At 48.7% G+C, this 14,097-nt stretch overlaps 1 protein-coding gene across 11 annotated transcripts in view; it reads right to left on the bottom strand.

Moving 5' to 3' along the window:
* Positions 1-335: 335 nt before the first annotated feature.
* adgrl2a (adhesion G protein-coupled receptor L2a) overlaps positions 336-14,097 on the bottom strand; it is a 982,900-nt gene continuing 969,138 nt past the window's right edge. For 4 of the 11 annotated variants that reach the window (XM_063064760.1, XM_063064761.1, XM_063064759.1 and 1 more), the window contains 4 exons: positions 11,111-11,207; positions 6,824-6,952; positions 5,277-5,294; positions 336-2,482 (listed from right to left, as the gene is read on the bottom strand). In XM_063064760.1, the coding sequence (XP_062920830.1) occupies positions 1,740-2,482; positions 5,277-5,294; positions 6,824-6,952; positions 11,111-11,207 (987 nt within the window). In that variant the 3' untranslated portion in view covers positions 336-1,739. The other 7 variants (XM_063064763.1, XM_063064765.1, XM_063064766.1 and 4 more) reach the window with 5 other exon arrangements.

Raw genomic sequence — 14,097 nt, 5'->3', positions numbered from 1 at the left:
AAAGTAACAAACCACGAGGGGTCACAAAACAAGAGAGAATGGATGCTTAACGCGACAAGGCCACAAGATAACTGAAGGCAAGGAGCAACTGGTGCGGCTGACTGGTTTGATGAGTAAACAAAGGACTGTGGATGAGAGCTGGGTTTAAATAGGTGATGAGTTGGAACAAGTGGCAGAATTTGGCTGTTAGCTGGGAGGTGTGTCTGTCTGTGAAGGGCTGACACTTGGTCTCAAACCTTGGAAGGACCTGTGACTTGATGTGAGTAGTATTTCGAGATAGGAGAAAACCAATACATGAAAGAAAAACACTTGTCTCTCTTGTGTTATCTGCAAAATTGTCACATTTATTTACTGTCAAAGAAGTGTTAAACTTTACATCAGAGATTAGTGGCAAGGGTCCCATTATTAACAGGGAGTACACAAAATCGATATTCTTGAACTATATATTTCCTGGGAGGGGTCAAATCCTGATTCGCAGACCTTGGTAAATAAATAAACTCTTGAGGGCTTTAGGAGGAATGAATCTTTGCAGAGTTAACGCTGATGGTCCGAGAGGGTCAACCTCCTCCTCTGATTGGCTGGATCAGGTTGGCATGACATTAATTCAAGTGCCTTTCAACCCACTCCCCACAAAACCACCCCCCCTCCCTGCCCTCCCTATCAAGTATAATACATTAAAACAAAGGGAACCATATCGCAGCGCATTGAAACCGATGGGGGCAACTCAGCTATGTCGGCAAAGATTAGAAGGACAAAACTCATTTGGCTAATGAATATATCATTAAAGGCAATTCATTAGAGGGGGCAAGAGAGAGTGGGAGAGAAAATGAGGAGAGAGGGAGGGAGAGAGAGGTAGAGAGGAAGAAAGAGTGAGAGAGGGAGGGGGGAGGGAGAGGGGAGAAAGTGAAAGAGAGAGAAACCTTTCTTACAAAGGCTAGTAATGCAATTAAAAAATTGAAAGACTTTTGGCTTAATCTGCACAATGGACAACTTCCAAAACAAACCCCCCACATTTCATCATATGTGCAACTGGGAGATTCACATAATATTTTCATCAAATGTATTCCGTTTAAAATTCTCTTATATTTAGGTCTGACAACGTATTTGCTTTATTTTACACTAGCATTACAACAAAATATATCTTCTTTAGCCGTTTCTCAGTGAGAACAGATAGCTATACAGCTGAGCAGATGTGAGGTGCAGAGACTCGTCCAAAGAATGGAGAAGCCATGCCTCCTAAGGCCGGCTGAGGCCCTCCCCTGCCCTTGGCGGAGCCCCCCTGTGAGCACTAACAGTACTGTAGACAACCTTCGCAAAGTTGGAGACCTGTCCCTCGTGGTTGAGCCTGGAGTCCGGCTTTGGTTGTAGGATGGGTCAGGAGTGAGGTATGGGGAGGGGTTGGGAGGGAACAAGAGGAAAGCAAGGTGCAACTATATACACAACTAGGAAACCGTTTTCAAAATGGCTGCCTAGACTGGCTCTCGCACCAGACGAGCTGGGGCAGCAACCTGCGTGCCTGGTCTCACTTGCGGCGGGACACCAATTTCTGCGCTGAGTCCTTTGCCTCACAGACGTCCTCCCACAGGACCCAGCATTCCTTTCCACGTACACCCATATAACAAGCACAAGTCCGGCATCTGAAGAGGTCCATTAGTTTTCCTGTGTGTGTGTGTGTGTGTGTGTGTGTGTGTGTGTGTGTTGGTGTGTTTTTGTCTCACTGAGTCTTTGAGCGCTTCATTTCACAGACTGGTGATCAATTGCATTTGTCGTTCCCGCACATCCCCCTCCGGGATGGATTCCTCCTTGTTAACGGGGATAATATATCCGTCGCTGTTGCCCCGGCTGATCTGATAGTACGTTTGGAGCTGGTTCACCCCACCCAAGTTGGGCATACTCTTGTAATAAAGGTCCTCATTCTCGCTCCTCTTGGAAGGTGACAAGTCCTCCTCAGGCCCCGGGCTGTTCTCTGGGTCCGGTGAGTCCCTCAGGTTGGGCATGCTTGTGTACAGGGAGTCTCTGTTGGGTGACGGCAAAGGCTCGTCGGGGCCAGCGACGAAGGCTGGCTCAGTCCGCGGCTGTTCTCCTTTCTGCTGGTGGTACAGGAGGGAGTGAGTGCGCTGGGGGATGAGCGGCGCCTCCAGCTCTGGTTGCCTGGGCTCGCCGGCCGCCAGGGACGAGGCGTCGGCCACGATGGCGTCGTCCTCACTGCTGCTCCCCCCCACTGGAGGGGCCGCCGCCTTGGAGGGCAAGCCGCGCTCGGGGTGGTGGGCCTTGAGCCCCCCGGCCCTCAGATTGTTGTGCACCAGCTCAGAGATAATCATCTTCTCGAAGGCTGTGTCCCCCAGGCTCAGTCCGCAGTCCAGCGCCTGGACGCTCTCGTTGCCGAAGTCCCCGTTTTGGATGGAGTAGCTGTTGTTGAAGTTGCCGTTAAGTGGTAGGGTGTCCATTGTGCTTGCGTCCCGTCCGTTGTTCAGTGAAGGCCCTGGGGAGGGAGGGGGGGGGGGAATCAAAGGGGAAGTAGCGAAAAACACATAGCAATTAGCAGTCCATCTCTACCTGAACTTCCACCTACAGAGTAACCTTCTGGGGAAGGGGGGAGAAAAAAAATCAACCCTTTTAACGTAATCCAGGACAAAACGGCCAAGGCGGCTTTGGCCACGTTGAAGCATGGTCCTGCTTCCCCACACCATCCGCTCAACCCCCATCCCACTGGGTGTTCGAGCCAATCCGCTACAAGAACCCACCTTGTCCTGAAGTACCTTAAAAGCCAACTCAGGGAGGTTTGGGGCTCAGGGGTGGGAAGGGTACAGAAGGGAGAAAATGCAGCACCCACAAAGGACGAGCGCCAGATGGACAGACCAATCCAAAAGCAGCAGGCAAGGATGATGACACAGCCTCCAGCGACGAGACATGGTGATGGAAAGCAGGGGATGACAGGTGGTGAGGAGGAAAGGGTGGTCAGGCACGGCAAACACAGAAAGGGTTGTCCTCCAAGCAACACGGGTGAGGGGTGAAGGGGGATTGTTGTCACCACCTGGACACACGAGAGGACAAGCGGCTGGGTTGACTCACATGGGCAATTCACATCAAGTCTGTCTGCTCAGGCTAGCTGTGGTGAGAGTAGCTGATGCACAAAAGAAAGCAGAACGATCAACTGTAACACGAGGCGAGGGTCAGGTGACATCTCAGCAAACCAATCAGAGCGCAGAGGGAAGAGACATACAGCGGTGGCCAAGGCCAGGGCGAGATGCGGGTGACACACAGGCCGACGACCCATTATTGGGGGAGGTTTTTTTTTAACAAGAAAGATGTGATTGGAGGGGCTCGGCTCTGCTCCGCCTGGAACGGCTGCCTTTTCCACCTCCCCCCATGGACATTACTCGGCCTGCTGCGTGTTCCAGCACCTCCTCCTGCTCTTTCTTCCTGATTTCTGGGGCTTTTGCTCTGGGCTGCAGGCGAAGCAGGGAGGGAGGGTGGGGGGGGGGAGAGCTGCAACAGACTGGATCGCAAGCAAAACTGGGGGTGGGGGGTGTTTCTCATTCTTTCCCTCGCCCCTCCCAACCCCAACCCCTCTCCCCGTCCTCACCCCTCCTGATCAGCAAAGGACAAAAGTGTCTGTGAGTGCGCTCACCTTACCCACCTATTGCGTGGGGAGGGGAAGAGGGGCGTTTGCTGGGTGGACTTTCGGTGGAGTTGGGATCGGGGAGAGGAAGCTGGCCACGTGTGTGGGTCGGGCCTCTGATGAAAGGGAGGACCCTTTCCTTCATGGAGGTGAGAGGTGGGGGGGCGGGGAAGGTTCACCACCTCCCTGTTTTCCCTCTCACCCCACCCTCTCCAGCAGGGCTTGAACAGAGCTGATGAGCACCGGACACATCACGGTGTGGAGCCCTGGAGCAGCCGACCACTCCCCTGTTGTTGGCTACAATTTGGCAACCATCTCCTCCACTACCCTCTGCCCGCTTCACTGTCCTAACCTTATCTGCAGGAGGTCTTCGACTCTTGTGGTTGGGAACCCATTCCGAAAGCAGCTGGGCGCAACGTGTCCCCAGCAACTCAGGTTTCGCTGGGCAGGAAGGGTCAGACAGAGACATAAGGGTAGAATAATGCACATCTGTCCCAGGGCAAACCCTGCCCACAGATACCCCCCTGTTAATCATCTTGGCACTGCAGGTTGAACGGGGTGGAGCGGCTCTGAAGTGGTGGGGTTGAAGCATCAAAGAGATCAGGAGCCAGGATCTGAGGAGTCCTGCCGTGAGAGATCATGGGGTCAGGCGGAATTAAAGAGTGAAGGATCAAAGGGTGCAAAGGTCATGGAGTGAAGAGCCATGAAGTGAGAGGTCACGGAGAGAAGGGCCAGAGGGTGAGAGGTTATGGAGTTGGGGGCCACAGGTTGAGAGGTCATGGAGTGAGAGGCCAATGGTTGAAGGGCAGGAGGGTGAAGGGGCACAGAGCTGAAGGAGTTAGGGGCCATGAGGTGAGAGGTCGAGGAGCGTTGGGAAGGGAAAACAAGCCAGGCTGTATCAAGCCCCAGAGTGACCATGACTGCTCATGCACATGACCATGAGAAGGTAGCAACACAGTCAGCAGGACGTGGGTGACCGGCCCAGACCAAGGACTGGCGTGACTTCAGTGAGGCTGACCTGGCTGGAGAGGTACAGGGTGCAGGACCCTTCCCTGGTTTGGTCTCTGCTGGTGGGGATTCGAGCCTGACACTCCCTGCCCTGTCAAGAGTGCCAGAACACATATTCCACCACCCACTGCTGCCTTCTATTCTGCACTGATGTGGGAGGGGTGTTGTGAGCTTCACGTGTTGACCTGTGGTCCTTCGCGACCCTCTCTGCTCACCTCACTGTCCTAACCTCACCAATAGGAGGTTCTGACTCCTGTGGGCAGAAACCCATTCCGAGTGCAGGTGGGTGCAAGGTGTCGGTAGCAAATCGGTTTCACTGGGGCGGGTTGGGGCAGTCCTCTACCATCTTTTGAAAGAAGGGAAAATCTGCCGAATGTGCAGACCCTGTTGACCACCGCCCCCCCCCCTTCCCTCAAGCTCAATGTAAGATGGAGTGTTTGCCCTATGGCCTACGGACTCGAACACAGTCCCCCACCTAACCGTCTGCTGAAAAAGGTGGGACCAATAATCAATGCCAGCTCCCTGAATCTCCAGCCATAATGAACCCCGTGCCTCATTTCAACAACAAATAGAAAATAAAAAGGAAACAGACATGCCAGAATTTATTTTTACATTTGATAGGAAAAGTTAAGTGTGTCTCCCATACTTGTCTCTCTGTAGGTCACTAGAGTGAAGCATAAGGAGAGAATAATAGAAAGGCAATGAAAACAAAAGAAATCTTGGCCGTTTTATATATATATATACTTACTGCAAGTTATAGTATATTTTATGTATTGCACTGTACTGCTGCCGCAAAACAACAAATTTCACAACATAGGAACATGAAATAAACCTGATTATGATTCAATGTACCACATTTAAAATACATGCTCTTTTCTCTCTTTCCTCTTTTTCTTTCTCTGTCTCTCACACATTCTGTCTCCCTTTGTCTCACCCTTTCTCTCTCCCTCTCTCCTTCCCTTCCCCTTTTTCTTTCTCCATCTCTTTCCATTTCTTTCTTTCTCTGACTTTGTGTGTGTCTCTCTCTCTCTGTTTCTGCCTTTCTGTCTCTCTTTTCCTCCCTCTGTCTTTTTCTCTTCCTTTCTCTCTGTCTGTGTCTCTCTCCCTCCCTCCCTCTCTATCCCTTTCTCTTGAAGTTTCATAATCTAGTCCCAGTCAGATCTTTGTCAGATCTGAAATTGCAGACCAGTAACAGGTACGAGGCATCATGCCCTTTCTTGTGAGAGGGACTTTAATAGCTAACTCCAGTCTCAGTGGGGGCCTCCCCTCGTTCCCCCAGTGCCCCACCCATTGTGCATACCCTTTGCCCACAGTCCTCGATGAGCCAGCCTCCAACCAAGCTCCTGCTGATGAGTGTGGGGTTGCAAGGGTTGAAGTCAATTTCTCCTCATCTCCAAATCCCACCAAGAGGTGGGAGGAGAGGGTTTGCCCCTTCCCGGTCACCAGGAGCATGGGGATGCTAATCCTTCAACCCCTTGCACCCACCGTCCCCATCTGATCAGTCAGCTCGAGGTCAGGTGGGATTGAGGCTCAGTCTTGGGGTGGGCTTCCCCATGGATACCAGCAACCTGAAGGATGGGATGGGGGTGGAAAGGGAAGTGTAGGCGAGGGGTGGATGATGGGAAGTATGGGGGTGTTCTGTGGGTGTCAGGCGGGGAGGGTGGGGAGGAAGGATGAGGAGGTTGTCAGGAAGGGCAAGTTCAGGATTATGTGGGGAAGTAATGGTGGTGAGTGCAATGAGAATGAGGAAGTGAAGGGTTTGGTTATAATTACAAATCTCCTTTGATCGATCCCCAGGAACAAAATAAAACAATTCCTCACCCCCAGAATAACACACACAAAAGACTAGAGGAACTCAGCATCTATGGAGGTGAATAAATAGTTGACATTTTGGACCGAGACCCTTCTTCGGGATCCGATGAAGAATCATCGAGCCCTGAGGAAGGGACCCGGCCTGAAATGTTGGCTGCTTATTCCCTTCCATAGTTGCTGCCTGACCTGCTGTGTTCCTCCAGCATCTCGTGTATGTATGTTGCTCTGGGTTAACAGCATCTGCAGAATCCCGTTAATTTATGACCCACAGGTCCCTCACATTTTCCAGCACAACCTCGTCTACATAACTCTCCTTCCAACAGCAGCAGACACGATCCAGTAATAGTGTTAAGTCTCTTTACAGAAGTGAAGGAGGCACACCTGGTGAACTAAATACGTCAGCTGATGGGGCATTAAAGACAACAGTTTCGGCAAGCAAGGTGTTATAAGGGTTGTTAGTGCCGTGAGGCCGCAGAAGAGGATTTGTTAGTAGATAATTGCCTGTCATCCCTAGAGCAACAAGACAGAAAAAAAAGAGGCGTCAGTTCAGTTTTTTCTTCATTAATCTCATCAAATCTCACACAGACAAGGGAATGAGAGAACACAGTGTGATAGCATGGCGGTTAGTATAATGCTTACAGGTTCAATTCCCATCGCTGCATGTACGTTTTCCCTGTGACCGTGTGGGGTTCCCCCAGGTGCTCTGGTTAGGATTAGTCAGTTGTGGACGTGGCCACGCTTGTGGGCTGCCTCCAGCACAGACCTTAGACTGTGTCAGTCATTGACACAAATGGCACACTTCAATGTATGTTTCGATGTACATGTGACCAATTAAGCAAATCTTTAACCGTTATCCTTGCCCTCTTAATAAACACCAGGCCACATCATGCATCACCACCTTGTATGGAGAGGCCACTGCACAGTCAAAAAAAAGCTGCCGAGGCAGCTCCATCATGGGCACGAGACTCCTCAGTATCCAGGACATCTTCAAGGGGTGACACCTCCACCATTAACATCCCTCAGTATCCAGGACATGCCAACCAGGTTCAGGAACAGTTATTACTCCTCAACCATCAGGCTCTTGCACAAAGGGGATAATTTCATTTGCCCCATCATTGAAATGTTCCCACAACCTGTGGACTCACTTTCAATGACTCTTCATCTCACGTTCCTGAGATTTATTACTTATTTATATTATTATTTCTTCTTTTTACATTTTCAGTTTGTTATTTTCTGCACTCAGCTTGAAAGCCCTAGCTGGGTGGTCATTCATTGATTCTGTTATAGTTACTATTTTATAGGTTTGTTGAGTGTATCTCAGGGTTGTATATGATGACGTGTATGTACTTCGATAATAAAAGTTACTTTGTACTGTGTATGCCCTCTTCTCGTTGCTACTATCATGAAGGTGGTACAGGAGCCTGAAGACAAACACTCAGTGTTTTAGGAGCAGATTCTTCCCCCTCAGCCAGCAGATTTCTGAATGCATGAAGACCACTTTGCTTGCTTTATGCACAATTTATTTTACATTTTGTAACTTATAGCAATTTATATATGTTTAGTAATATTTTGTGTATTGGACTGTACTGCTGCCACAAAACAACAACATTTCACAACATTATGTCAGTGATAATAAACCTGATTCTGAATTCAGATGGAAAGGACACTGAAGTGAGAACTAGAGTAGATTTGCTTCCTCACAAAGAGGTAGGGGAAGGAAGATCCACAAAAACTGTGACAGTGAGGGTGATTCGGCAGATGAATATGTGCCTGGGGAACTGATGCAGGGGGCAGGGGTTTCAGATTTTTGGACCATTGGATGTCTTTTGGGGAAGGTAGGACCTGTAGCAAAGGGAACCTGAGGGAGGGTGGGGGCAATATTCTTGTGAGCTGGGCTAGAGTTGTTCGGGAGGGTGTCAACTAATTTGGCAGAGAGTTTGGAACTGGAGTGATAGGGCTGAGGATGGGGTTAGCTGGTTTACAAACAGAGGCAGTGAGATTGTCAGGAAGAACTGGCAAATAAGGAAAATTTACAGTCAATGGGATGAATTGAAGTCTAACAGGGGGCTGAAAGCAAAAGGGGTGACGAACATAGGACTGAAGGTGTTATATTTGAGTGCATGTAGTGTACGAACCTCCAAGAGAACGCAACCTTGTGGTTGGGTTTGAAGGCTTGCATGCCTCCATGACCCGGAGAGCTTTGCTGGCTGCAGTCGGGCTTTATGCTTAGGCTCTTGGCAGGGTCACCCAGGTCAAAGGTTAGAGGCCAGCCTAAGAGTGGTCCACTGGTCCTCTAGGTTTGTGTGTTCAGCTCAGGGCTAACAGCAATGAAGAATCTGAGTGTAATGGTATTCCCAAGTTTTCATGTGGGTCTTGCATGACTGACAGTAGTGAAACCTGAGAGGAAGCTACTGACATGAAGGAAGCCCTGAACAATGCCAGAGTTTGAGGACCTTCATTACTGCCCTGTACGCCAGCAGAGTAACAGGCAAGAAAAATACGGAATAAGTTAGTTGAACTTGTAGCACAGTTACAAATTGGCATGTATGGCGTTGTGGGTATTACTGAATCATGGAAAAATGGACTTTAGTTTGCACAGTTGTGCAGGAGCTATGTGACTTCCAAGAGGAAAGTGAAAAAGAATGGCCACAAGGAATGGCCTAGTATCAAGGAAGACCCAGTTTCTGCCTTAATGATCACTTTCCAGTTTTATAACCCCTCCATAAGCAAATTATATTCTGAATTAACGTGTTGCTCTTGGTGATGCGTCCAGTGCTGAACTGCTCATGATGTGGTATCTTCTGATTCGGGGAAACCAAAAAGCAAATTGGGTGGCAGCTGTTGCTGATTGTCCTGTTCAGTCTGCGAGGGGAAATGGCACTTCCAGTGGCCTGATCGTTTACTCCTCTGTCCCATTCCCACGCTGACACCTCCTCCTCGGCTCCCTAACAGCGAAAGTTATTGTGAGATTGTGATACAGCACCTCATCTTCTGACTCAGTGTGTTACAGCCTTTAGGATTCTATGCTGAATCCAGTGGTTTCAATTTATCAGCTCTTCCAGTCTCATTTCATTTACTTACCTCCTTTCTCCTTCTGATATTTGTTTTCATTGACCTCCTCCTGTTTACAGATTCCCTCCAGACACATTCAGTACTGTTTGCCCTTTGCCTTTCTCTCTTAGTCAGCTGCACCTGGGTCTCCTGATCTCCACTCTATTACCTTCTCCTTTCTTCTCTTTGCCCTACCAACCATGCCCCCTCCTGGTTACTTAAGATTGTCCTAGCTGGGGGTGGGCAGTGGGGCTAAGCTTCCACTACCTACTGAATGCACCCAGTAGCGTACATCGCAAATAGCCTCTGACAACTGGACTTCACGTGTGGCTTAGCTACTAAACCTGGCAGAACAGTTTCTGCTGACAGGAGAAGGGGCAAAGGTGGGTTTAACTGGTGCCTTAAAACCATTCGCTTCAGGCAGATAGGGCTCATCATCCATGGTTGGCACCTCATCTAGGAGAAGGAGAACTCTGATCACAGACCTATGCTGCCTTGCAGGTACACCCACTCACGGGGAAGGCTTCGGGAGTAAACCGCGAGGGAACAATCTGGAGCTGGAGACCCTAAGGCAGTCCTACCGAGTTCAATGCTGACTGGCAACTCTTGCAATGCTGCTGGTGCCCAATCAGTCTCTGGCCGTTCCTTTGAGATCATCAGCTCTGTCTAGAGGGGCAGCATACCACATGGGCAAATGCTGCTCTCCAAATTGATCTGCCCTGGCTTGCTTATCTAGACAACTGGGATGCATTATCCATGGTCGACTCTGACCAGCCGAGACCTCAGCATCAACCACCCCCATTTCTCTGCAACTTGTGTTCCTTCTCTAACTTTTCCCACTGCTGTTGAAAGGGAACTAGACTGGCACGTTAACTGTTTCTCCCAGCTCAGATGCTGCCTGACCTGCTGAGTATTTTGGATTTCATTTCAGATTTTCCAGTATCAGTGGGAGTGAGGGAAGTCAGCATGGCAGCCCAGAGGTTAGTGTCACACTTTACAATGCCAGCGAGCTGGGTTCAATTCCACCGCTGTTTTCCCTGTGGGTTTCCTCCGGGTGCTCCGGTTTTCCTTCACATTCCAAAGCTATACAGGTCAGGGTCGGCCAGAATTCAGAACCACGGACAGGTTGACCACAAACGGCAACTCAAAAACCAGGCCAATTCCAGCATCTGCCTACACATACGGTGATTGGCAGAGGGAGCTGCACACATCCTCCCCACCACCTCAGGAACTCCAGCTGCCTACTTTGCTGAGGTCAGCCTTTTTGCAACAGGCCTAAAATGGGGCCTGAGCTGCAGCAGCCACTAGATAAACTCCCTGGGTTAACAGAAAATCATAAATAAAAAAAAATTCTTTGAAATTACATTTACATGTTCCTGCATTGATCCAGTGACCAAATTCATTGTTCTGATTCAGGATAGGTTGAATCTATCAGGAAAAGAAGCAGCCTAGCTTTTTATTAAAAAAAATGCCATTCAGAATTGATGATAATGAGAATTCTAGGCCTGTGAGGTTTTTTTTTACAGAGCTCCATCACAGAGATTAGGAAACGTGACAAACGACATTCTGAAAGACATTACTGTTTGTGAATATTTACTTTTATTCCCAGGAACTGACCTTGGTTTAACGTCGAGGTACTGTTGATTTCACCTGAGATAAAGGAAGATTCTGATTGTTTTCGCACAGTGTCGTTCCACATCCTTCTGATGCGACTCTGCAAACAGGCCAGATAGGCTGGGTAAGCAAAAAAAAAGACGACTCCGGAACAAAAAAAAAAATTAGGCCACCATACATGAAAGGCTGTACGGTGGGCCGAGCCTTGGCGCTTCTCGATGCCGGCCTGACATTACCCTCAGAATGGGCCTCTGGAACGGGGAGCCGCTTGGCTCTCCCTCACTTGCATGCTTACATGCTTCAAGGGAGCCTCTGAGCACGCTGGCCCTGAAGGCGGGATTCTCTAGGGTACGCCGTCTCCTCGCTCGATGGTAGGATGCCCATTCGGGCCCTGGGTGAGTAGGCCTTGTGTGTGGTGCTATGCTACAAGCATTCTGCCTTCTAACTGAATTCCCGCTTGGAAGGGCTGCATTCCCTGCCTGGCATTCCGTCAACACCATCCACCTGCTGCTGCTCTCCCTCCTTTCGCTGGCATGGTTTCTAGTTGGCAACAATTCCCGATCCAGACACTTCTCAGTTTCAGATATTTTCACAATCTCACCCTCAAAAGCACAATGATTACACCAAGACAATGGGGCTTGGGAGAGTTGAGGCACATCTCACCATCTGCCAAACACATTTTAAAACTTCTAGTAATGAAATATGCAGTTATCTTAAGTACTGTCTTTTTTAAAAATTGCTTCACAGTCAATGCTTCTGCCATATTATGTAAACATTTGGCTTACATTCTGAGCTGGCTTCCTTCGACTGATATTTGATCTGTAAGTGATAACAAATAAGGTTCTCGTTACAGTGCTTGCAAACCTCACCTTGAGAACTTCGAAGGCGCCAGGCTGCTGACTTCAGCGTGAAATGAAGAAAAGGATTGCCATAGAGACATAGAGAACTACAGTCCAGAAACAGGCTCTTCAACCCAACTAAGCTGTGGCAAACTGTTATACTGCAACTTCATAGAACTCTGGTTAGGCCACATCTGGAGTGTTGGATACTGTTCTGATTGCCCCACTATGGGAATGATGTTGACGGTTTGGAGGCAGTGCAGAAGAGGTTTACTAGGATGTTGCCTGGTTTAGAGGGCATGTGCTATAGCGAGAGGCTGTTTCTCTGCAGCAACAGAGGCTGAGGGGAGATCTGACAGAGGTTTATAAGATTATGAGGGGGATAGATAGAGTAGATAGGTAGAAATGTCTAATTCCAGAGGGCATGCATTGAAGATCAGAGGGGGAAGGTTCAAACGGGATGTGAGGGGTAAGTCTTTTACTCAGAGTCAATGCCTGGAATGCGCTGCCTGGTGAGGTGGTAAAGGCAAATACCTCAGAGGCTTTTGAGAGACATTTAGATAGGCACATAGATATGAGGAAGATAGAGAGATGTGGACATTGTGTAGCTAGGAGGGATTAGTTTTTGTTTTTTTTATAATTTACTTTTTAGCTGGTTTGACACAACACTGTGGGCCAAAGGACCTGTTCCTGTGCTGTACCGTTCTCTGTTCTATGCCTGGTCCCCTTGACCTGCACCTGGACCATAACCCTCCATACCCCTCCCATCCAGGTACCTCTCCAAACTTCTCTTAAACCGTTGAAATCAAACCTGCTCCCCCCTCATGTCCCCCTTAAACATTTCAACTTTTGCCCTTGACCTATGACCTCTAGCTCTAGTCTCACTCAACCTCAGTGGAAAAAAGCCTACTTGCAAATTGCGAAGCTGAGAACATTGGCAATGTTACAACAGTTAACATCAAGGCTGAGCAAGAAGTGAGTGTTTTGAAGTGCTGAGATCTGGGAGGGTTGACAGGCGGGGAGTCAGTAACAAAGCGGAGATGATAAAATCTTAAAGGAAGTTTTGCAAGGTGGAAAGGATACAGACTACTATTAAGCGCAGTATGGCACAGAACATGTTCTTGGAGCGTCGATACAGGAGACAGACAGAGAGATGACTGACCAGTTTTGTTGGCATCTCCTGCTGTTCAGATCAGATGTGTGAAGTGCTACCCATTTTCCCTCTAGCAATGTTCCGTAGCAGTGTTCTACACTCATTGACCACCTGCTTAGTTATACCTGTACATTAATGCAAATATCTAATCAGCCAATCACATGGCAGCAACTCAGTGCATTAAAAAGCATGCAGACATGGCCAAAAGGTTCAGTTGTTGTTCAGACCAAACATCAGAACAGAGAAGAAACATGATCTAAGTGGCTTTGACTATGAAATAATTATTGGTGCCAGATGGGCTGGTTTGAGTATCTCAGAAACTGCTGATCTTCTGAGATTTTCATGTGCAGTTACAGAGAATGGCATGAAAAGCAAAATAAAAAAAATCTAGTGAGCAGCAACTCAGTGGGTGAAAATGCCTTGTTAATGAGAGGTCAGAGGTGAACGACCAGATTGGTTCAAGCTGAGAGGAAGGCAACAAAACTCAAATAACCATGTGTTATAACAGTGGTGTACAGCAGACCATCTCTGAATGTACTCCCATTGAACCTTGAAGTGGATGAGCGAAAGCAGCATCGGATCACAAAAATACACATAGTAGCCACAGCATTAGGTACAGATATGGTAAATGCAAGCAGGCTTTTTCCCCGAGTTTGGGCAGGACTAGGATAGATTAAGGGTGAAAATTGAAATATTTATGGGGAACTATATTCACTCGGAGCGACGTTCAGGAATGCAGCAAGGGTCTGACATGGAGAGTAACACTCACAGCCACCCAGGCAAAGTCTTGCTGCCTGCTGGTGAAGCCTGGCTTTGAGGCGTTCTACCAGATGGCCTGACAGTGGACCTACCCCACTGGGTTCATCGAGTCTTCTGCAGTGTCCACAGGATGTTCTGTGTTGACCACTGCCTGATGGGCTTGTGGTGAAAATGTTGGTCAGGAAGAACTTTTCCACAAAGGGAAGCTAGTGCAACAATGTCCAACTGACTGGGATATT

The sequence above is a fragment of the Mobula hypostoma genome, chromosome 12 (assembly GCF_963921235.1).
Source record: "Mobula hypostoma chromosome 12, sMobHyp1.1, whole genome shotgun sequence".
Classification (NCBI taxonomy): Eukaryota; Metazoa; Chordata; class Chondrichthyes; order Myliobatiformes; family Myliobatidae; genus Mobula; species Mobula hypostoma.
Note: the sequence above shows the minus strand (reverse complement) of the source record. Positions and strands in the feature narration are given on the sequence as shown.